This window comes from Hypanus sabinus, chromosome 25 (assembly GCF_030144855.1).
Source record: "Hypanus sabinus isolate sHypSab1 chromosome 25, sHypSab1.hap1, whole genome shotgun sequence".
In the NCBI taxonomy this organism is placed as follows: Eukaryota; Metazoa; Chordata; class Chondrichthyes; order Myliobatiformes; family Dasyatidae; genus Hypanus; species Hypanus sabinus.
The window spans coordinates 13936777-13962868 of record NC_082730.1 but is presented as its reverse complement, the minus strand read 5'-3'; the positions used below and the strand labels follow the sequence as shown (position 1 = coordinate 13962868).

Sequence of the window (26092 nt, the reverse complement as noted above, 5' to 3'; positions counted from 1 at the left end):
GAGTGAAGATATCCATGCTGGTTCAGGAAATAGCTGTTTCTGAACCTGGTGGGGTGAGACCACCTCCTCAATGGCAGCAGCGTGATGTAAGCATGGCCTGGATGGTCGCAGTCCTAGATGATAGATGCTGCTTTCTCATGGCAATGTTCCTTGTAGACTTTTGTCCATATTTGCTCTGCTTGAATTTATAAACAATTATCTGTTCTGTATTTAATAGAAAATGTGCTGAGTCATAAAATCAAAACAGTTGTATCTTGATAAAATGTGCTGAAATCACATGGATTGTGAGAGTCTGTGTCCTGGAAACCAAAATATCTTTTCCTAGTGGATGGAATTGTGAGATGTGACCTCTAAAATCTGTGAATCCAAGTTCACTGAGTCTCCAAGTAGAAGTGTAAAATGATTGAGCTCAAAGGAATCCTATAATGAGTCGTTTCAAGGCCAGAGACATTATGGTACCCGTTAGGGTTAAATTGGAACCATTCAACCACTAAACCACTGGGGGCCTGGATAAGTTGAATTGGGTCTTACTATTTCCCAAATTCAGCATATCAGAAATACTTGGACAAAAACAATTAATATTTTGAGACAGTGGCAATAAAAACAATGTAGATAATTACCTGGATTGATATAGTCTAGAAAAGGGAGGAATATAATGAGTTTTGGGTGTCCTTGCATATATTTCACTGAAGGTAAACATGCAGATGCAGCAGGACATAAAGAATGCAAATTGTATTCAGACTTGCAGAGAGAAGATTTGAATAAAGTAACAAGCATAAAACACTATAATGTTACAGGGACTTTATCAGTTGGAAATAAAGTACAAAGTTCAAAGTATATTTATTATCAAAGTATACAGACTTGAAATTTGTCTCCTTACAGGCAACCACAAAAAATGAAACCCAATTAAACCCATTAGAAAAAGATTGTCAAACATGCAATGTGCAGAAAATAAGCAAATCATTCAAACAATTATAGTAAGCAATTAGACAGATTCAAATTCAGATTCAGTTTATTGTCATTTAGAAACCACCAATGCAATGCAGTTAAAAAATGAGACAACGTTCCTCCAGAATGATGTCACAAAAGCATATGACAAAACAGACTACACTAGAAAATCCACATAATGTTTGGCAATACCCTATCCAGTGTCCGGAGAGGCTGCTGCATATTAATTTCACACTACCGTCTTAGAGCGTTCCCCGGAAAGGAGCTCCAAATCCACCAGACAAACAAGACCAAAAACTTAAGCAACAAGACGTGCACAAAACCACATAGTTACAACATATAGGACAGAGGTCAGCTGGAGACGCTCATGGAGTGAGTACTCTTTTGGATTCGCTCCATAACCATTACTTTGTTTAACCTTTGATCAGCCTATTTTTACCTATACCGAAAGTTTCTTTATTATTTTTTTTTTGGGATTTACTGCCAAGAGTTTGTTGTGAACTTTTGAAGATATGCAAACAGAAATGTCTCTCAGGTCTAAGGGACGGGATCCCGGACGTAATCCGAACGGAAAAAAGCAGGCTCCGACACAACAAACTCAATTAACTTTTGAATTGTTTATGGAGGTTTTGGATAAAAAATTTGCTGAACTACAACAATTTTTTAAAGAAGACATAAAGGCTTTTCAAGAGTACATGGTTAAGACGGATGTAGTAGTTAAACAGCAACAAGATCTTATTGCGTCTCTGCAAGATGATGCTCGGAAGCGAGATTTGACTATTGGAAAATTGCAACAGGATTTAATTTTGACCATTAAGCTGATGGAAGCCCTTAAAGCTAAGAGTGACGATTTTGAAAATCGGTCCAGAAGACAGAACTTACGTATACTTGGTCTTCCAGACGGCATAGAAAAAGATGATCCTTCAAAATATTTTGCTCAACTTTTAAAAGAAGCGTTTCCGACGATTTTCCCGAATAACCCCCCTTTATTGGATAGGGCACATAGAATTCGGCGTCGATCACCGAGTGTTACAGACAAACCTTCAGTGGTAATTGTCCAGTTCCATTATGTACATGACAAAGAACAACTTATAAGAGCAGCTCATCGAGCAGGATTGATTAAATTCAAAGATTTTTGCTTCCGCCTGATCGAAGACTTTAGTTCTGACATTTTAAAAAGAAGGCTTCTTTTTAAACCGTTGATGGCTGAATGTTATGAGAAAAATCTGAAATCTGTGCTTCTATACCCTGCGAAGCTCCGAATTTCTCCGTTGAATGCTCCACGACAGGTTTTCATTTCAACTTCAGAAGCGAGAAAATATCTGGAGGAGAACTTCCCTACTGCTACAGACACCAGTCTCTAATAAATGAATGATTCTGATCGTGTAAGATGGTTCTCGATCTCTTAAACCAGAATTAAAATCTGGTTATTGGTGTAGGTTCATCCTTTAACTTAAGTTAAAGTGTGTTTGTGTCATATTATTTGTTTTGCCTTATACATTTTAATCATTTAACTACATACTTGTCTATTAACTTTGTTCCTTCGAAGGTGTATTTTTAATTCTTTGAAGGTGAATTTTTCTTTCATTAAGATGGTGGTTTTTTGAAAAAGATTTTTGGTTTTGCTTAAGATGGCGTTATGTTTATATTTTTCACGTTTCTTCCTTACAATGCATCGCTTATCTTAGATTAAATATTTTTTGTTTTGTCTGGGCTAGAGCCCGATTTATAATTTTTTAGTGATTATATTTTTATTCTTTTTACAACTAACTATACTTAGAAATATGGTTTTTATTATAGCGATTTTAATTTTTAAAGTTGGGGTGATTCTTTTATATATATCCTTTTTATATGGAGTGTTCTTCAGCTGACAGGGGGGTAGGATTAGTCTTACTTTTTCTCTTTTTAAGTCATATTTTGGCTTTTTCTCTTTTTCTTGGGGGGAGGGGGGATGGTCTGTTTTCTAACTCTATTTTTTTTGTACCAGTTTGTGTTAGTTTTTTTAGTTGGGCTGTTTTTGAACTTCAAATATGTCTGTGTGTTCTTCACTTCCGGGTCTTCTCACTAATTTTGTTCCTCTTCCGAGTGCATGAGTTTTTAAGTTGGTTGACCCTTTCTATACCAAAGGGTTGATTATAGAATTATGGCTCAGACCATTAATTTTGTGTCTTGGAATACTAATGGTTTAAATCATCCAATTAAATGAAAGAAGATTTTCAAAGTATTCCAAAGACTTAATGCTCATATCATCTTTGTACAAGAAACTCATGTGAGGAAGGAGGACAAATTTCGTTTTTTTAGATTTTGGCGGGGTCAACAGTATCACGCAAATTCGAATGCTAAAGTAAAAGGAGTTTCAATTTTTATTGACTCCTCTATTTCATTTGTTCAACATGATATTTTTTCGGATCCGAATGGCAGATTTTTGTTAATTACGGGTTTACTTTGTAATAAAAAGGTTGCTTTGGTTAATGTTTATGCTCCAAATGTGGATTGTCCTGACTTTTGTAAGTCTTTATTTACTTCTTTAACCAATCTAAACGAATATAAGTTAATAATGGGTGGTGACTTTAATTATTATTTAAATCCTCTGATGGATAAATCTTTACCTATTCAGACTTTACCTAATAAGTCGGCCACTTGTATTAACTCTTTTTTGACTGACAATGGAGTTTTTGATATTTGGAGATTCCGATATCCTAATGACAAAGAGTTTTCTTTTTTCTCACATGTTTATCACTCTTATTCAGGAATTGATTATTTTTTTGTAGACTCTTGTTTTATTCCACTGGTAATCGGTTGTAACTAAGATATTATATGCTCCATTATTACTTTCTATGAAATTTATGGATACAGGTTCTAATGCTAGTCAATGGTGATTTGACTCCACCTTGTTGCAAGACTCTGACTTTATAAAATTTATGGAGGAGCAGATCGACTTCTTCTTTTCAACTAATTCTATAGATGATATTTCCTGCGGAACACTTTGGGACACTTTTAAAGCTTATATACGTGGACAGATTATTTCTTATTCTGTTGGTTTGAGGAAACATATCAAGATGGAAACTCTTTTATTGGTTGATAAAATTAAAGAGATTGATAAGAAATATTCGATTGCTCCTAGTAAGGAGCTTTACAAACAAAGGGTTGAACTTCAAATGGAACATAGTTTATTACTTACATCCTCGATTGAAAATCAATTAATGAAAACTAAATCTGATTTTTATATACATAGTGATAAATCTGGTAAACTGTTAGCTAGTCAATTGAAGAATGCTTTGGTTAAACGTCAAATCACTAAGATTGGTCAGCAGAATGGGAATCTGACAGTTAATCATGATGAGATAAATAAGGCTTTTCAAGATTTCTATACCTCCCTGTATCAATATGAATTTCCTCAAGATTATAATACCATGTCTGATTTTCTTGGAAAATTAAATTTTCCAAGATTATCATCTGATGATCTTTTGATATTGGATACTCCTATTACGGATGTAGAAATTAAAGGGGCTATTTCCTCAATGAATTCTGGGAAAGCACTGGGTCCAGATGGTTATACAGTTGAATTTTTTAAATTTTTTTCCGCTACTCTTTCCCATTGGTTAGGTAAGGTTTTTGAGGAAGCCATTAGATTGGGGAATTTGCCACAATCTTTTTATAGAGCTTCTATTTCTCTAATATTGAAGAAAGATAAAGACCCTACTAACTGTGCTTCTTATAGACCTATATCTTTATTGAATGTAGACTCCAAGATTTTTTCCAAGTTACTGGCATCCAGATTGGAGAAGGTATTACCCAAAATTATTTCAGATGATCAAACTGGCTTTATTAAAAATCGTTATTCTTTTTTTAACATTAGGAGATTGTTGAATATTGTTTATACTCCCTCACATGACACTTCAGAATGCGTGATTTCATTAGATGCAGAGAAAACATCTGATAGAGCTGAATGGCCTTATTTATTTAATGTGTTGGAGAAGTTTAATTTTAGTCCGATATTTATATCATGGATTAAATTGATTTATCATACTCCAGTAGCCTCAGTGTTTACCAATAATCAAAGATCTCCCTTTTTTCGCCTATTTCGGGGCACTAGACAGGGATGTCCTCTTAGTCCATTACTATTTAACATTGCCTTAGAGCCTTTGGCAATTGCCATCAGACAATCACAGGATATTTTGGGTATTAATCGTGGGACAGATATTCATTAGTTATCTTTGTATGCAGATGATTTGTTACTATTCATTTCTAACCTGGAGAAATCCATTCCAGCAGTTTTATCATTATTGGCTCAATTTAGTGAGTTTTCTGGACATAAGTTAAATCTTAATAAAAGTGAATTGTTTCCATTGAATAAACGGGTCCCAATTTATGGAAAATTACCTTTTAAATTAGTTAATGACTTTTTTACTTATTTAGGGATCAAAATCACAAAAAACCATAACGATTTATTTAGATTTAATTTTTTACCCTTAATTGATCAGATTAAAGGTTTGTTTACTAAGTGGTCACCTTTGTCTTTATCCCTAATAGGTAGGATTAATGCTATTAAGATGGTTATTTTACCTAAGTTTTTATATATTTTTCAAGCGATACCAATTTTTATCCTGAAATCTTTTTTTGCTAATGTTGACTCTAAAATTTCTTCATACATATGGCAGAATAAAAATCCGAGGTTAGGTAAAATATATTTACAGAAGACAAAAAAGGAAGGCGGGTTAGCGTTACCTAATTTCAGATTTTACTATTGGGCAGTTAATATTATATATTTGTTATGTTGGTTGAAAGATGGGGGTTGATCTTTTGGCCCTTGTTGGGTGAGTTTAGAAACTAAATCGGTATCAGCTTATGCTCTGGGTTCTATTTTAGGGACTTCTCTCCCTTTTGCTCTTTCTAAATTGCCGAAATGAATTGACAACCCGATAGTTAAACATACTTTGCGTATATGGTTTCAATTTCGGACATTTTTTGGGTTGACTCAATTCGTTTTAAATAGTCCTATTGTATCTAATTGTTTTTTTCACCCTTCCATTATAGATCAAGCTTATTCGGCTTGGAAAACTAAGGGATTACTAAGATTTTCTGAATTATTTTTAGAGAATTGTTTCATGTCTTTTGAGCAATTATCCAACAAATATAACTTGCCGAGATTTCATTTTTTTAAGATATTTACAGATTAGACATTTTTTAAGTTCTGTACTCTCTACGTTTCCAAATTTTGTGCCTTCAGATACTTTGGAGAGTTGATTTGAATTAGACCCTTTTCAAAAAGGGCTTATTTCAAAACTTTATAATATAATTATGAAGATACGTTCAGAGCCTCTTTATAAGACTAAAAAGGATTGGGAAAGAGAGCTTAGTTTTAGTATTTCTAGTGAGAATTGGGATAGAATTCTTCAATTAGTTAATACATCATCGTTATGTGCCAAATATTCATTAATACAATTTAAGGTCGTACATAGGGCCCATATGTCCAAGGATAAATTAGCTCATTTTTACTCTCATATTAGTCCTATTTGTGATAGATGTCATTCTGAAATTGCGTCTTTAACTCATATGTTTTGGTCGTGTTCATTTTTGGAGAAATATTGGAAAGATATTTTTGATAATATTTCTGCGGTTTTGAATATCGATTTACAACCTCATCCTATTACCGCAATTTTTGGTTTACCAATGTTAGACTCACTGCATTTATCTTCTGCCCGTCGAATGATTGCATTTCTAACTCTGATGGCTAGAAGATCTATATTGTTGAATTGGAAAGAAATTGATCCTCCCACTGTATTTAATTGGTTCTCTCAAACTAAGTTATGTTTAAATTTAGAAAAAATTAGAAGTGGTACTTTTGAGACTTCTATTAAATTTGAAAAGTTATGGAGACCATTTATTCAACATTTTCATATGATGTAATATGACCCTGTGCCAATTTAATTTGATTTCCCAGCTTTTAGCTTATGTATGTTGAGAGGACCGGAAGTGACGGCATTGATGAATACTTATTTTTGTGAGATATTATAAACAGTCCCCTTTTTTTTTCCTTCTCTCTTTTTTTGCTTCTTTTTTCTTCTATATTACTTATTAGTTATAGTTATTAGATTAGATTAGTTAGTTTTGCATTATATAACTTTTTTTTCTTTCTTTTTTCTGTTTTCTTTATATTATACATTATGAAATATTTAGACTTACTATGTCCATACATATATTTTATGGCTTATGACTTGGTAAACTCATTTATATTGTAACTATTATGTATGTTTTTTTTTCATATGTAATGGAATTTGTATGTTGGTAATTTCTTTATCAATATATCATTTGTATTCTGTCCATATTACTAATATTAATAAAAAGATTTAGAAAGAAAAGAAACAACATATAGTTACAACAGTGCAAACAATAGCATAATTGATAAAACAAAAAAAAAACTATGGGTGCAGTAAAAATAGTCCAAAGATGTTAAAGGACTATAAGTTCAAAAGAAATCACCACACAGTTTCCACAAGTCCCCAGGGTCCCGACAGACTTGCCATCCCACTCCAGTGGCAGTAGGGAATACCCCCCTATGGACTTCCATGGCGCCGCCTGACTCAGCCTCACAGACGCAGCTAGCACCGAAAACTCCATCAAACCCAGCCTCACAGACGCAGCACACACCGAAAGCGACCTGACCACAGCAAAACACTGAGTTTGTCGGTGTTCACCAATAATATCGGAATGGTGATGGGAAAACTGATGAGATTGAAACCAATAAATCTCCAGGTTGTGATACTCTACATCCCAGAGAACATGAGGAACCTGAGCAGCTGCCTCACTGCCTGGTTCGGAAATTGCACCCTCTTGGATCGCAAGACCCTGCAGCAGATAGTGAGGTCAGCTGAGAAGATCATCAGGGTCTCTCTCCCGTCAACACGGACATTTACACTACACACTGCATCCCAAAGCAAACAGCATCATGAAGGACCCCACACACCCCTCATACAATCTCTTCTCCCTCCTGCTCTCTGTGAAAAGGCACCAAAGCATTTTGCCTCTCACAAACCGACTATATAACAGTTTCTTCCCCCAAGGTATCAGACCCCTCAATACCCAGCGCCTGGCCTGACACCTTGACTGGTTTATTATTTATTGTAATGCCTGCACTGTTTTGTGCACTTTATGCAGTACTGGGTAGGTCTCTAATCTAGTGTAGTTGTGTGTTTTTCTTTTTCTGTGATGTTTTTCTACGTAGTTCAGCCGAGTTTTTGTAATGTGTCATGTAACACCATGGTCCTGAAAAATGTCGTCTCATTCTTACTATGTACTGTAAAAGCAGTTATGGTCAAAATGACAATAAAATTGACTTGACTTGACTTGAATTGGCACAAGAAATAATAGATGCACTGCTGGCTATTTTTAATTCCAATGAATTGGAGAGAGGCTAACCATTCTATTTTAAAAAGGAGGTAGAGAGAAAAGAGGAAATTATAGAACAATTGGCCTGACATTGGTACAAGGAAATGTGGTGAAAATGGACAAAAGGAAAAAATATCAATGTATTGAATTGGTCTTGTGTTTTTTTGTGTCCATTATAAATTCCTCCATTTCTGTCTGTTAGATATCCTGCATTTGTTTTAATTAATCCTCTCTCACATAGCAACTTAAGTTTTCAGGGAGGTATATATGAAACACCCTTTTTTCCTTGGCTGCATAAATCTTGGAAAGACAACCTCCGGCCCCGGCAAAATCATGAGATTGAGGTGCCCTCGATCCCACCACAAACCCCGGTTTGTGTGGATTCTGTGTCATTTGCTACCCTGTTACAAATTAATGCCATGAAATAACAGACTGTACACTGCATACGATTAAAGGAATTATATTTATGAATCTTAACTGAAGAGTTAGTGAAGACTAATTAAAACAAAAGGGCCCATTCTAATTAAACAGTCAGATGCGCACAAGTTGGAGCTCATCTTGTACTTCACCTTCACTCACGCGCTGGGCCCTCGGTCAACGTGAAAACACACACCACCTTCCAAATGTCGCTCGCAATCCATCTCGAACAGTCTCCCACCGGATCATACGCTATGACCGGTTCTCCCCAGCATCTTCCCTCCTCATCTCCTCTCCAACAAAAAAAGCCCCAAGCACAACCTTAGTGTCCCTCACCAGATAAACCTCCCTTTCAACACGACCATCCTAATTGGATGGCACAGGTTTCACCTCATCTCTTATCTTCAACAATAACCTAAATATAAGCTGAAAAGAAGCAGCTCCCACAGAACAGCAGAAAATGAAATACAAACAGTAACAGTAAAAATATGATCCCGGGCATTACATATAATTCCTTCAAAATTGCTCATGTTCTATATTTTCAATGTTTTAATCGATTATTTTGTTTTAAATTCTAAACTACTTCTAATACTCAGCTTTGCTGCTTTAACTGAACATGACACATTTCCTGGGATTTAATAGATTCACAAATTTCTTTTGAAAGTCATGTTTGATGGTGATTACACCTTATGATTACACATGCTTAAATAGGATTACAGTTCCCTCATTCCAAGTCCTTCCACTTCCCCAGCAGTATCTTCACACCTCCAGTGCCTGAATATGGGAAAGAATGCAAATGTAAATGTAATTGGGTGCACAATTAGCGTAATATTATTACTCTGTGATCAGTGATCGGGGTCCAATTCCCACCACTGTTGGCAAACATTGATCATGATCACCATGATCAATTCCTACTGGTCTAACAATCTTGCTCTCTTGTTTTTGCAAGTACAAGGCAGATAAAATTGGATTTTATTTTCTTTTCACAGAGCCAATTCATTTCTCTGAAAATACTGTGACAGAAACTATGACAACTGCAAAAGGAGAACAATCTTCATCAAATAAAATGTAAAGTATAAGTTTCTATCTAAGGCTGGTTTCACTGCTGCTCCTTCCAAATAGAGCCAGTTGGGAGGGAAATTTGTTTCCCTTTAGCTGGTGTTAAACACATTTGAGATGATTAACTGCAATGAAATCATGTGTTGGAAACTGAGTATTCCTGGTTTACTTGTCAGGCGACAGGCCTGAGAACAAAGATAGAACATAGAAAACCTAGGAAATCCTACAACACAATACAGGCCCTTTGGCCCACAAAGCTGTGCTGAATATGTACTTACTTTAGAAATAACCCAGGGTTAACCATAGCCCTATATTCTTCTAAGCTTCATGTATGTATCCAGGAGTCTTTTAAAGTACCCTAGTGTATCTGCCTCCACCATTGTCGCTAGCAGCCCATTCCCTGCACCCACCACTCTGGGCGTAAAAAAACTTACCCCTGACATCTCCTCTGTTCCTGCTTCCAAGCACTTTCAAACTGTGTCCTCTTGTGTTCATCACTTCAGCCCTGGGAAAATGCCTCTGACTATCCACACGATCAATGCCTCTAATCATCTTATACACCACTATCAGGTCACCGCTCATCTTACGCCACTCCAAGGAGAAAAGGATGAGTTCACTCAACCTACTCTCATAAGACATGCTCACCAATCCAGGTACAATCTTTGTAAATCTCTTGTGACCCTTCTCTATAATTTCCACATACTTCCAGTAGTGAGGTGACCAGAACTGAGCAAAGTACTCCAAGTGGTGTCTGACCAGGGTCCTATATAGCTGTAACATTATCTCTCAGCTCTTGAACGCAGTCCCACGGTTGATGAAGGCCAACACATCGTATGCCTTCTTAATCACAGAGTCAAACTGCGCAGCAACTTTGAGTATCCTATGGTTTTGGTAATAATTTTAATAGGTGGATTCAAATGATTTATAAGAATCATATTGCCAGGGTTATTACTAATAATTTCTGGTCTTTTTTTTTGCTTTCTCGTGGTACTAGACAGAGATGTTCATTAAGCCCTTTATTATTTAATCTTGTATTGGAGCCTTTGGCTATAACAACACATGAAGCCAAAAATATTCATGGCATCTCTATGAATGGAGCCATGCATAACATTTCTCTTTATGCAGAAGATCTTTTGGTGTTTATTTCAAATCCTGAGGAATCAATTCCTAATCTTTTGGAAACACTAAAAAACTTCGGTAAATGTTCAGTATATGAACTTAACTTGAATAAAAGTGAATTGTTCCCATTAAGTGCCCCTGTTTTTATATATGATGATATTCCTTTTTAGAATTGCTAATACTTCTAAATATTTAGGTATTATAATTATTAAAAATATGAAGATCTTTATGAAGCTAATATAGTTCCTTTAATGGAGTTCATGAAACAATAATTTTCTAGATGGAATCCAATTACTCTCTCTTTAATAGGCCATATCCATGCCGTGAAAATGATGATTTTACCTAGATTTTTACATATTTTCCAAAATATACCTATCTTTTTAACTAATTTTTTGATCAAACTGAGTCTCTTATTTCTTCCTTTATTTGGAACAATAAAAGACCAAGAATTAATAAGTATCATTTACAAAAATCTAAAAAAGATGGTGGACTTGCACTTCCGAATTTAAGACTCTATTACTGGGCTGTAAATATTAGACAATTATGTTTTTGGCTTTATTGGCTCGACAAGACCCAATTTTGATTTGGAACTAAAAGCTGTTAAACAATTTAACTTCAATATTAGGAGCTCCATTACCTCTACAACTCTCTAAAATTCCAAATTTAAATTTTTACCCTGTTTTTAAACAGTCCTTACGGATTTGGTTTCAGTTTCGCAATATTTTAAATTTTAAACAATTTAAGTTGTCTCGTCTTTTATATTGAAACTTTTCATTTAAACCTTCAATAACTGATCCTATTTTTCTCCTATGGAGAAATAAAGGGATCCGTTCTTTTACAGATTTATGTTCTGATGGTCGATTGTTGACTTTTGAAGAGTTAATTTAACAACTATTCTCTTGATCATACACATTTTCTGCAATATCTTCAGGTTAAACGTTTTTCACAACAATATTTATCTAAGTTTCCATATTTTCAAGAATCTGATTTGTTGGATACCATTTTGAAGTTGAATCCTTTAGTGAGAGATTCTATTAGCAGAATTTATAATTTTCTTTTAAGTGTCCTATGGACTTGGACACTAAGATCCCTCAGATACTCCACACTGCCAAGAGTCTTACATTAATACTATATTCTGCTATCATATTTGACCTACCAAAATAAGCCACCTCACACTTATCTGGGTTGAAATCCATCTGCCAAGTCTGAGCCCAATTTTGCATCCTATTGATGTCCCACTGTAACCTCTGAGAGCTCTGCACACTATCCACAACACCCTTTGTGTCATCAGTAAATTTACTAACCCATCTCTCACTTCCTCATCCAGGCCATTTAAAAAATCATGAACAGAAGGGATCCCAGAACAGATCCCTAAGACACACCACTGGTCACAAAAACTCCATGCAGAATATGACCTGTCTACAACCACACTTTGCCTTCTGTGGGCAATCCAGCTCTAGACCCACAAAGCGAGGTCCCCTTGGATCCCATGACTCCTTACTTTCTCAATAAGCCTTGCATGGGGTACCTTATCAAATAACTTGCTGAAATCCATATAATCTACAACTACTGCTCTTCCTTCATCAATGTCTTTAGTCATATCCTCATAAAATTCAATTAGGCTCGTAAGGCACAACCTGCCTTTGAGAAAGTCATTCTAACTATTCCTAATCATATTATGCCTATCCAAATGATCATAAATCTTGACTCTCAGGATCTTTTCAATCAATTTACCAATCACTGAAGTAAGACTCACCGGTCTATGATTTCCTGGGCTATCTCTACTTCCTTTCATGATTAGGGGAACAACATCTGCAACCCTCCAATCTTCCAGAACTCTCCCGTCCCCATTACTGATGCAAAGATCATTGCCAGAGGCTCAGCAATGTCCTCCCTCGCTTCCCACGGTAGCCTGGGTTATATCTCGTCCAGTCCAGGTGGCTTATCCAACTTGGTGCTATTCAAAAGTTCCAGCACATTCTCTTCCTTAATGTCCATATGCTTAAGCTTTTCAGTCCTCTGTAAGTCATCAATACAATCGCCAAGTCCTTTTACAGACAGACAGACATACTTTATTGTTCCCGAGGGAAATTGGGTTTTGTTACAGTTGCACCAACCAAGATTAGAGAAGAAATATAGCAGAGTGAATACTGAAGCAAAGTATTCATTAATTAACACCGCAGCCTTCTCTGGTTTCATGCTCACATTTCCACTGTCACACTTGATTGGTCCAATTCTCTCATGTCTTATCCTCTTGCTCTTCAGATACTTGTAGAATGCCTTGGGGTTTTCCTTAATCCAGGTCACCAAAGCCTTCTTATGGCCCCTTCTGGCTCTCCTAAGTTCATTCTTAGCTCCTTCCTGCTGGCCTTATAATTTTCTAGATCTTTATCACTACCTAGATTTTTGAACCTTCTGTAAGCTTTTCTTTTCTTCTTGGCTAGATTTTCAACTGCCTTTGTACACCACAGTTCCTGTACCTTACCATCCTTTCCCTGTCTTATTGGAACATACCGGTGCAGAATGCCATGCAAATATCCCCTGAACATTTGCCACATTTCTGCTGTCCATTTCCCTGAGAACATCTGCTACCAATTTATGCTTCCAAGTTCCAGTCTGATGGCTTCATATTTCCCCTTACTCCAATTAACCACATCCCTAATTTGTCTGTTCCTATCCCTATCCAATGCTATGGAAAAGGAGATAGAATTGTGATCCCAATCTCCAAAATGCTCTCCCTCTGAGAGATCTGACACCTGACCAGGTTCATTTCTGAATTCCAGATCAAGTGCAGCCTCTCCCATTGTGGACTTATCTATATATTGTGTCAGGAAACCTTCTTGAATACACCTAACAAACTTCACCCCATCTAAAATGCTCACTCAAGGGAGATGCCAATCAATATTGTGAAAATTAAAATCTCTCATCACGGCACCCTGTTATTACTGCACTGTTCCAGAATCTGTCTCCCTATCCACTCCTCAATGTCCCTGTTACTATTGGGTGGTCTATAAAAAACAGACAGCAGAGTTATTGACCCCTTCCTTTCTAACTTCCACCCACAGCAACTCAGTAGACCATCCATCCATGACCTCCTACTCTTCTGCAACCATGACGCTATCTCCAATCAGCAGTGCCACACTTCCACCTCTTTTGCCTCCCTCCCTGTCCTTTCTGAAATATCTAAAGCCTGGCACTCTAAGTAGCCATTCCTGCCCCTGAGCCGTTGAAGTCTCTGCAATGGCCAGAATATCATATCTCCAAGTACTGATCAATTCTCTAAGCTCATCGTCTTTGTTCATAATACTCCTTGTATTAAAATAGACACATCTTAAACCATCAGTCTGGGTGCATCCCTTCTCTATCACCTGCTTATCCTCCCTCTCAAACTGCCTACAAGCTTTCTCTAGTTGTGAACCAGCCTCCCCTTCCTCCATCTCTTCAGTTCGGTTCCCACCCCCAGCAATTTCAGTTTAAACTATCCCCAACAGCCCCAGCAAACCTCCCTGCTAGGATATTGATCCCCCTGGGATTCAGGTGCAACCTGTCCATTTGGTACAGGTCATGCCTGCCCCAAAAGAGGTCCCAATGATCCAGAAATCTGAATCCGTGTCCCTGCTCCAGTCCCTCAGCCACACATTTATCTTCCACCTAACTCTATTCCTATACTCACTGTTGCATGGCACAGGCAGTAATCCTGAGATGACTACCTTTGAGGTCCTGCTTCTCAGTTTCTTTCCTAAGTCCCTGTCGTCTGTTTTCAGTCCCTCCTCCCTTTTCCTACCTATATCATTGGTACCAATATGTACCACGACCTCTGGCTGTTCACCTTCCCATTTCAGGATATCGTGGACACGATCAGAAACATCCTGGACCCTGGCACCTGGGAGGCAAACTACCATCCGTGTTTCTTTCCTGTGTCCACAGAATCACCAGTCTGCACCCCTAAAAATACAGTCCTCTATCACTGATGCCATCCTCTTCCTTTCCCTACTCTTCTGTGTCACAGGGCCAGACTCTGTGCCACAGGCACAGCCACTGTTGCTTCCCCCAACAGTACACAAACAAGAGTACTTATTGTTAAGAGGGACAGGCACAGGGGTATCCTCTAGTATCTGACTCTTGCCCTTCCCACTCCTGACTGTAACCTGCTTATCTGTCTCCTGAGGCCCCGGTGTGTCTATTTGCCTATCGCTCCTCTTTATCACCTCCTCACTTACCCTGACCAGACAAAGATCATTGAGCTGCATCTCCAGTTCCCAAATCCAGTCCCTAAGGAGCTGCAGCTGGATGTACCTGGTGCAGATGTGGCCATCCGGGAGGCTGGGAGTCATCCCACATCTGACACTCAGGACAGAACACTGGCCTCACAGACATCCTTCCTATTCATATTCTTTACAAGTAACTTACCTCCTCTCAACCGACTATTTCTGATGCCCCATTGAGCCAAAGCCCTCCTACTCTGACTCCCTCTAACCCGCACGCTCTATATTGCTGTCTTCTTTTTAAATTCTTCCCATCAGTCTAACTTGTTGGCATCCACGTACCTGCAGTTGTGCCTCGATCAAACCACTGAAGAAAAAACACTCTCTTTTTAAATTCTTCCTGCTGGTCTAACTTGCTGATGTCCACGCACCTGTGCAATCATGCCTTGATTAAAAAAAGATAATCTTCTTACCCAAGATATTTAATAATTTAAGTTATGCAGTTGAAGCTCATGTTCTGAGTTATACGGTCATTGTTATATATTAGAAAAACAAGCCCCTCAGCCTGACTCATCCCAATCAAACAAGAGTGCAGACAGCCACGAAATAAAGAAAACCATGGAGGCCTTTCAAAGAATCGATATGGCTACCTGGTCAGCAATGCTGTCCGTCAGAGAAGAAGCCACCAATCAATCTTCCAATGCAACAGTTCTGATGAAATGTTTGAAAAGAACATGGGAGGGTTCCCAGGTGGCCTGGACAATAGTTACTCTTCAACCAACATCACTATCATTGGCCATGATCACATTTCTACTTGGAGACCTTGCTGTGAGCCGATTGGCTTTATCAAGTTCCCACACTGTCAACAGGGTCTAAAGTTCATTTTCTGAGCTGCAGACCTCCTGAGCTCATGAAAGATGCTGTGTGAGGTCACCAGGAGATGCGCATGGAGTGAGCACTGTTTTAGATTTGCTCCATAACCTTTACTTTTTTAACCAATGATCACCCTTATTTATCTTATTTTTACCTACACCAGAAGATTCTTGTTACTTTTTTGGATTTATCTTTAAGTGTGTACTGTGAATTTTGAAGAAATGAATACAGACCTGGCTTTAAGATCTAAAGAGTGAGTCCCTGGGAAAGATTCTAACGGCAATGGAAAGAAAAAAAGACTGATCCTGAGCAGACTGAATTGACTTATGATACGTTATTGGAGCTCTTAAATTAAAAATTTGGAGAACAACGACAAACTTTCAAAGATGATTTAAAGGCTTTCCAGGGTTCTCTGGATAAGATTGGTCATGAAGTTAAACAGCATGAAACTTTAATCGCAACTCTGCAAGAGGACGCTAGGAAGCGAGACTTGAAAATTGAAAATCTGGAGCAGAAATGATCTTCGGCGATTAAACAGTTGGACATACTTAAAATCAGGAGTGTCTATTTCGAAGACAGAACTTACGCATACTTGGTCTCCCGGAAGTTATCGAACAAGGGGACCCCTCGAAGTATTTCGCTCAGCTTTTAAAGGATGCATTCCCTTCTGTATTCCCAGACAGTCCTCCATTACGTGATCATGCCCACAGGATTATGCGCCGATCACCAAGTTATTCATTTAAACCACCTGTTTTAATTGTTAGATTTCATTATGTGCATTTTAAAGAGCACCTTATTCATTTGGCTCGTTGTTTAGGGATGGTTAAATTGTGTGAATTGCAATTCTGGCTTGTGGAGGATTTTAGCCCAGAAGTGATGAAGGCACGGCTCACTTTTAAACCTTTGATGTCTGAATGTTACCAGAAAAACCTAAAACCAGCACTTTTATACTCTGCGAAACTTAGAATCTCGCCTTTGAACGCACCACGGCGTGTTTTTCTCTCTACATCTGATGCTGAAAGCTTCTGGATGAGAATTATCTTACTGCTTCGGATTCTCGTCTCTAATAAATATATGGTTTTGATCGTTACAGGACAATTTTTGTTTCCAAAACCAGATTTTGTTTCTAGCTATTGGTGTAGGTTTATTTTACATTTTATATTCCAATTAAAGTTTTTCTTTATCGACGTACTAATCTTTTTAATTTACTTATTTTAACTATTATATTTTATTTTTTGGTCATTATTATAATCCTTTGAAGGTGAATTTTTTTTAACATTTTGATATATATCTTTTTTTTCATTTTTTGTGTAACTAAGATGGTGGCTTCTTTTCCAAAATACTTCTTGCTTTTTTTTTGATTTCGCCATTTTTTTTGTCGTCTTCTTCCTATAATGCCTTTCTTATCACATCCTAACTTTTATTTGTTCAGGTTTTAACCAGACATATAAGTTACCAGTGTTCATATTCATTTTGCTTTCTTTTTACTAGAAATTATATTAAGAAGTCTGTTTTAGTATAGTGTTAATTACTTTCTTGGATTTTGGGTGGATCTTTTTCCTCCTTTGTATATTTGGAGTCACTTTCTGGAGACATGGGGGTAGATTTAGTGTCATTCTTCCTTTTTCTGGCCTCTAGGCTCAGGAGAGTCTTTTTTTAGTGGATGGTGGGCTGAGGTTTCCTTTCTAATTCTATTGGGCTTTTTATTAGTTATTCTAGTTTTTTCATTTGGGCTGATTTCAAACTACTAAAATGTCCACTGTGTCGTCATTTCCAGTTCCTCCCCGTATTTGTGTTCCTCTTCCAGGTGCATGAGTTCATACTTTGGTCAACTCTTTATATACCAAAGGGTTGATTTTAGAAATATGTCTCAGACCATTAATTTTGTCTATTGAAATACTAATGGCTTAAACCATCCGATTAAATGGAAAAAGATTTTTAAGATGTTCCAAAGACTGAATGCGCATATTATTTTTACAGAAGAAACTCATGTGAGGAAAGAGGATAATCAACGTTTTTTTAGGTTTTGGATGGACCAACAGCGCCATTCAAATTCGAATGTCAAAGTAAAAGGAGTTTCAATTTTTTATTGACTCCTCTATTACATTTGTTCAACAGGTGACTCCAAATATACAAAGGAGGAAAAAGATCCACCCAAAATAATTATTACCCAAAGTAATTATTTCGGATACGAATGGTAGATTTTTGTTAATTACTGGGTTACATTTTAATAAGAAGGTTGCTATGGTTAATATTTACATTCCAAATGTGGATTATCCTGATTTCTTTAGGTCTTTATTTACTTCTCTAACTAAACTAAATGAATATATGTTAATAATGGGTGGTGACTTCAACAGTTGTTTAAATCCTTTGCTGGATAGATCTATATCCACTCACACTTTACCAAATAAGTCAGCCAGTTACATCAATTCTTTTTTGACTGATAATGGAATTTTTGATATTTGGAGATTTCTGCATCCTAAGGACAAAGAGTTTTCATTTTTCTCACGTTTATCATTCATACTCGAGAATTGACTATTTTTTCATTGACTCTCATTTTATTCCTTCTGTAATTAGTTGTAATTATGACATTATAGCCATCTCTGATCATGCTCCAGTGAAACTTCCTATTAAATTAATGGACACAGCTTCTAGTACTAAGCAATGGCGATTTGATTCTACCTTACTGCAAGATCCGGATTTCAATAAATTTATGAAGGAACAGATTGATTTCTTCTTTTCAACTAATTCCATGGATGAAGTTTCCTGCAGAACACTTTGGGACACTTTCAAAGCATACATACGTGGACAGATTATCTCCTATTCTGTTGGTTTGAGAAAACGTATTAAACAGGAAACTCTTTTATTGGTTTATAAGATTAAAGAAATTGACAAGAAATATTCGATTGCTCCTAGTAAGGAGCTTTACAAACAAAGGGTTGAGCTTCAAATGGAACACAGTTTATTACTTAAATCTTTGATTGAAAATCAATTAATGAAAACCAGAAGTGATTATTATATACATAGTGATAAATTGGGTAAACTGTTAACTAATCAATTGAAGAATGCTTCAGTTAAATGTCAAATTATTAAGATTTGTCAACAGAATGGTGAACTGACAGTTAATCATGATGAGATAAACAAATCTTTTCAAGATTTTTATACCTCCCTGTATCATTCTCAATTTCCTTATGATCATAATACCATGCATGAATTTTTAGGGAAATTGAATTTTCCAAAATTATCATCAGAAGAACTTTTAATATTAGAAACTTCTATTACGGATGCAGAAATTAAAAGTGTTATTTCCTCTATAAATTCCAGGAAAGCACCAGGTCCAGATGGGTATACAGTGGAATTTTTAAAGCATTTTTCCTCTACTCTTTCTCCTTGGTTATACAGGGTTTTTGAGCAAGCAATTAGACTAGGTAAACTACCACAATCTTTTTATGGAGCTTCCATTTCTTTAATATTGAAAAATGATAAAGACCCTACTGACTGTGCATCCTATAGACCAATATCCTTATTGAATGTAGATTCCAAGATTTTTTCCAAGTTACTGGCGACCAGGCTGGATAAGGTATTACTTCAAATTATCTCAGAGGATCAAACTGGTTTTATTAAAAATCACTATTCTTTTTTTCAATATTAGGAGATTATTGAATATTGTTTATACTCCTTTATGCAGCACTTCAGAATGCATCATTTCATTAGATACGGAGAAAGCATTTGATAGAGTTGAATGGCCATATTTATTTACTGTGCTTGAGAAGTTTAATTTTAGTCCAACATTTATATTCTGGATTAAATTGATATATCATACTCCAGTAGCCTCAGTTTTTACTAACAATCAAAGATCTCCCTTTTTTCATTTATTTTGGGGTACCAGGCAAGATTGTCCTCTTAGTCCATTATTATTTGATATTGCTCTGGAACCTTTGGCAATTGCTATTAGAGAATCACCTAACTTTTTCGGCATTACTCATGGGATGGATATACACAAGTTATCATTATACGCAGATGACTTTTTATTATACACTTCTGATCCTGAGAAATCCATTCCTGCAGTTATATCATTGTTGGCTCAGTTTAGTAATTTTTCCGAGTATAAATTGAATCTTAATAAGAGTGAATTGTTCTCTTTAAATACACAGGTTCCAATTTATGGAAATTTACCTTTTAAATTAGTTAATGACTTTTTGATATATTTAGGGATTAAAATTACAAAAAATCATAGGGAGTTATTCAAGATTAATTTTTTACCATTAATTGGTCAGATTAAATGTTTGTTTGTTCACTAAATGGTCACCGTTGTCTTTTTTTCTGATAGGTTGGATTAATGCTATTAAGATGATTATTTCACCTAAGTTCTTATATATATTTCAAGCAGTTCCAATTTTTATTCCAAAATCCTTTTTTGACGATGTTGATTCAAAAATTTCCTCATATATGGCCGAATAAAAATCCTAGATTAGGTAAAAAAATATTTACAGAAATCAAAGAAGGAAGGTGGATTGGCATTGTCTAATGTTAGATTTTATTATTGGGCAATAAATATTCGATATTTGAAATGTTGGTTAAGGGATTTGGATTTATCTCCTAGCCCTCACTGGATAAATCTGGAAATTAAATCTGTACAAGGATTTTCATTGGGTTCTATTTTAGGCACTTCTCTTCCCTTTGCTCTTTCTAAATTGCATAAACGACTTGACAATCTGATATTTAAACACACTTTACGTGTATGGTTTCAATTTTGGAAATTTTTTGGGTTGAATCAATTTGTTTTAACTATTCCTATTGTATCCAATTTCTTTTTTCATCCCTCTATTATGGACCAAGCTTATTCAGCTTGGAAGACTAAAAGTATACTATGATTTTCTGATTTATTTTTGGATAATTGTTTTATGTCTTTTGAACAATTATCTAATAAATATAATTTGCCTAGATCTCATTTTTTAGATATTTACAGATTAGGAATTTTTTAAACACTGTACTTCCTACCTTTCCAAATCTTGATTCTTCGGCTATTTTGGAGAAATTGTTAGAACTAAATCCTTTTCAGAAAGGTGTAATATCAAATGTTTACAATATAATTATGAAAATACATTCGGAGGCCTTTTATAAGATTAAAAATGATTGGGAAAGAGAACTTAACTTTACTATCCCTATTGAGAATTGGGATATAATTCTTCAATTAGTTAATTTATCCTCTATATGTGCTAAACATTCATTGATACGGTTTAAAGTTGTGCACAGGGCTCATATGTCCAAAGATAAATTGGCTTGTTTTTATTCCCATATAAATCCTGTATCTGACAGATGTCATTCTGCGATAGCTTCTTTAACACATAAATTTTGGTCATGTCCGCTTTTGAAAAAATATTGGAAAGACATTTTTGATATTATTTCCATGGTATTGAACATTGATTTACAACCTCATCCTCTTACTGCAGACTTTGGTTTACCAATGATGGAGTCAATTCATTTATCTTCTTCTGCTTGTCAGATGATTGCATTTCTTACATTAATGGCTAGAAGATCTATTTTGTTGATTTGGAAAGAAGTTAATCCCCCTAACATATTTCATTGGTTTTCTCAAACTATGCTTTGTCTAATTTGGAAAAAATTATAAGTGTCATATATGACCCTTCTATTAAATTTGAAAATACTTGGAGGCCATTTATTCAATATTTTCACATGATGTAATTTGACCCTGTTCCAATCCTATTTGTTTTTCTGGTTTTGATTTTATATATATATATATATATAGAGAGAGAGAGAGAGAGAGAAGAGAGAGAGAGAGAGAGCGAGAGAGAGAGAGAGAGAGAGAGAGAGAGAGAGAGAGAGAGAGAGAGAGAGAGAGAGAGAGAGAGAGAGAGAGAGAGAGAGAGAGGAGGGAGGGAGGGAGGATCGGAGATCGGAGTTGGGGACACTGAGGACTATCTTTTTATAGATACAATAAACAGTCCATTTTTTTGTTTTTCTTTTTTTTTCTTTATTAGTTAGTGGTTAGTTTGTTTGTTTAGCTTTTTCTTAGGGTAATAATTTTTTTCTTTTTCTCTTTTCTGTTTATCTTGAAAGAAAAAAAATGAAAGATGTTGTGTAAATGACAGATTTTACAAATAGCCAAGAATAAGTAATGACCCAGGACTGACCCTTTCCAATTCTTTACTACAGGCTCATTTACATCATTGTGCCTAGTGTCATTGGGATTCTGCTCATATTATTTGTCGTTTGTCTGCTTTGCTACCTGAAGAGAAAAAACAGGGGTAGGTTTCTTTTTTCCTTTAATTATTTCATGATGAATATGATAGCTAGCTGCTGAATCTTAAGGAACTTGATGTGGTTGCAGTCAACAAAAAGCCAGGATTAGAGTGCCAATGTGTTGGTTTACAACACATGAATGAATGCTGTTGTTTCCACTGTAACCTGGTGACTCCATTATTCCTGAAACATCAGGCGATGGAATCTCACGTCAAATGTGGAATGTTAGAGAACCAAGAGGTTGGGTGGAAGATAGATTTAGATGGTTTCACCTGTACTACTCAGTTTTGGAGGATTAGCTGTTGTATTTGAAAGTGTATTCAATTAGCTGTTCCTCAGTACAACTTCCAATTAAATGTAATTATTTAGACAATTTATATGCAAAATCGTACACTTGTGTGGATCTTAAAAAAAAAGATCAAGTGTATCTTTTACCAATCTAATACTTCCCTGCTTTGATTGGAAAAAGTTGCTGTAGATTAAGTCAGTGATCTGCTTTATTGAGATGACCCTGAGATAGGTCCCACTAGTAGCGTAGAGGTTAGTGTGACGTGATGATTCCTCAGGACATTTTGGAGCTCAGAGGTCAATTCTGGTGAAATTCTGTAAAGAGTCACTGTGTCCTCCACATTGAATGTGTGGGTTTTTCTGGGGCGCTCCAGTTTCCTCCCACAGTCCAAAGACACACCCGGTATGTTATTTGGTCATTGTAAATTGTCCCACAATTAGGTTCAGGTTAATCAGACTTGTCGGGGCTGCTGTGTCGGCGTGTCTCGAAGGGCTTGAATGGCTTACTCTGTGGTGTATCACCAAATAAATCTGTAAAGAAATCATCTTGTCTCTTAAATAGACTTTGTAAACCAGTGAAGAGAACTGTGAGTGTCATGATCATCTGTGTGTTATTATAAGGTGGGTTATAAAACAACATGACCCTTTCTGAATATTGTGTAGTAACCAGAGCAGAGGTTTGCTCTGTGTGGAGAATCATTATTGTGTTGCAGCCTGGGTTCCTGTGGTTCTGAGATTCAGTATGGGGGCCATGGTAACCTAGCAGTTCGCACTAAGCTATTACAGCTCGGGGCTTTCCGGAGATTGCAGATCAATTCCAGTGCCATTCTGAAAGGAGTCTCTGAATGTCCTCCCTGTGGGATGCATGGATACACTCCGGGTCCTCCAGTTTCATCCCAGTCCAAAGACATACCAGGTAGGTTAATTGGTCAATGTAAATTGTCCCGTGATTAGGTTCGGGTTAATCTGGTTTGTCGGGGGGTTGCTGGGGTGGTGAAGCTCAAAGGCTGCAAGGCTCGACTCTGTGCTGTATTAATAAATAAATAAATGAATAAATGTTTATGTCTGTAACAGGCACAGAATTGTGAGCAGTCATGTTGTATTTTCCAGAAATGAAGCCCAAAACATCTCCCAGAAAAGGCAACAATGGTACCCAGGTATGGACATAAAGTATAAATTGTCTGAATGCTTCAGAATGTTTAAAATTTGGATTTCATGGGAGTTTACAGATCATTCATCCCACCAGTCATGCCCAGTATTAATATTTTACAAAAAAACCATGAACACTGCTCTCATTCAATCCCATTGGCCTATCCTCCTGGGTATTTATTCCTTTCTCTTCTGCTCAGCCTGATTTTCCTTAATTCTATCCATTATATTTTACCTGACTATTCTTCAAAGTTGCTCCAGGCTTGATTATCACTACTGAGTGGTGAAAGGTGAGATTGGTCTTTTCACTACTGTTAGACATGGAGCTTCAAATTGTTGTAAATTACTCTTTGGGTTCAATGACTTTCAGTTTAAATTTTGGATATTCCCTCTGAGTCTCAAACTCTGACGTGAAGTCAGAAAAAATAGGGCAGGTGTATTCAGAATAATAAATTGGGGGTGGCATGGTAGCCTAGCAGTTTGGTCACAAACTGGTTCATTCCGGTTGCTGTCTGTAAAGAGTTTGCATGTTCTCCCTGTGACATTGTGGGCTTCCTCCCACATTCCAAAGATGTTAGTATGTTAATTTGGTCACATGTGTTTAATTGCGTGATGCGGTCTTATTGGGCCAGGATGGCCTGTTTCCATGCTGTATCTCTAAATAAGTAAATATCTGTTCTGTGCTGACCTCACCCACCCACTTTCTCACTCAACCCCTCAATCCTGACACAAGTATGAATAGTCTATTATCTCTTAGGTCTGTTATCAACAGTCTTTGTTTGTGATATTTTCCACAATATGCAACATGCCTGGTAACTGTAGGGTGGAGATGGTTGAAGAATTCTGCTCTGCCATACATTTTCCCTTGCGGGCATCACTTCCCCTCCAAGAGCTGTACCGTCAGAGAACTGTGTGTTCCTCCTGTACATCCTCCATTCTCTGAATCCCACCACCATGAACTCCTGCAATTCTGTCCTCTTAACATTTGTTCTTTAGAGATACAGCAGAGTAACAGGTCCTCCTGGCCCACGAGTCACCCAATTACACCCGTTTGATCAACTAACCTACTACAATAAACCATTCTGACTATAAACCCTAAATGTATTGTAATTTGCCCAAATAATTCCCAAATTTATTTTGAATCTCTTCTCTCAGTGAACCCCACTGAAACACAAACTACCAACTTAGTGTGTTGGTGTTATAAAGCAACATGCACAGTTAGTAGCGGCTCCGCACTAAGGATCACAGATGGTATCGGATCAGAATTAGACCATTTGGCCCATCAAGACTGCTCTGTCCTTCAATCACAGCTGATTTATTCTCCCTGTCAAGTATTATGCTGCCCTCTCCCTGTAGCTTTTCACACCCTCAACTTTCATATTTATCAGTAATAAAGTAGATTTCAGAATTTATTTTTTTTATTTCAGGAAATGGCTACGTTGGAAAACAATATCGTTTATTCAGATCTACACCACGTCAGAAAGAAGCAGGGAACTGCCCAGATGGTGAAAGAAGGAACCAGAATTGTGTATGCAGGTGTGAAATATAAAAGGAAATCAACAGCAGTCCACTCTGTTACTGATGTGTACAGCGTCACCGATGCAGATATGAAATTTCAAACCCATCGTGCTAAGCCCAAACAGAAGGCTTTCTCTCCTGCTACTCCACAGGACGAGGAATAAGCTTGACAAAGTAATTATGTGACTAGATTGAGGCATAAGAGTTACATTTTTTATTCAGTTCACCTGTACACCTGTTCGTCAATGCAAATATCTGATCAGTTAATCATGTAACAACTCGATACATAAAAGCATGTAGATATGAACAAGAGGTTCATTTGACAGTAAGTTAAATTACCATTTATTACAACAGTTGTTGCAGAAGAACACCTCTCAATGCACAACACGCTGACACGCATGCTTTCCTGCATCAAATTGCTGCCGCATAATTGATTTGGTATTTACTCTGACGAGCAGGTACAGAGATGTCCTGAATAAAGTGGCCACAAAGTTTAACTCTTCTGCCTTAATCTATGCACAAAATTATTTTGTCAAGCTTATTCTGATCTGCTTCTTTCAAAAACCTTTTCAAGAAATGGAGTAGAGATAGCCCAGGAAATTATAGACCAGTGAGACTTAATTCAGTGGTTGGTAAGTTGGTGGTGAAGATCCGGAGAAGCAGGACTTATGAACATTTGGAGAGGGATATGATATGTTTAGAAATAGTCAGCATTGACAGGGGCAGGTCAAGCCTTATGAGCCTGATTGAATATCTTGAGGATGTGACTAAGCACATTGATGAAGGAAGAGTAGTAGGTGTCGATTGTACGGATTTCAGCAAGGCATGTGACAAGGTACCCTATGCAAGCCTTATTGAGAAAA

At 36.7% G+C, this 26092-nt stretch overlaps 1 protein-coding gene across 3 annotated transcripts in view; it reads left to right on the top strand.

Moving 5' to 3' along the window:
• Positions 1 to 26092, top strand: part of LOC132381031 (uncharacterized) — an 88791-nt gene that overhangs the window by 44484 nt on the left and 18215 nt on the right. For all 3 annotated transcript variants that reach the window (XM_059950141.1, XM_059950140.1, XM_059950139.1), the window contains 4 exons: positions 9744 to 9822; positions 22188 to 22279; positions 23673 to 23719; positions 25139 to 25247. In XM_059950141.1, the coding sequence (XP_059806124.1) occupies positions 9744 to 9822; positions 22188 to 22279; positions 23673 to 23719; positions 25139 to 25247 (327 nt within the window). The remainder of the gene's footprint in view (positions 1 to 9743; positions 9823 to 22187; positions 22280 to 23672; positions 23720 to 25138; positions 25248 to 26092) is intronic.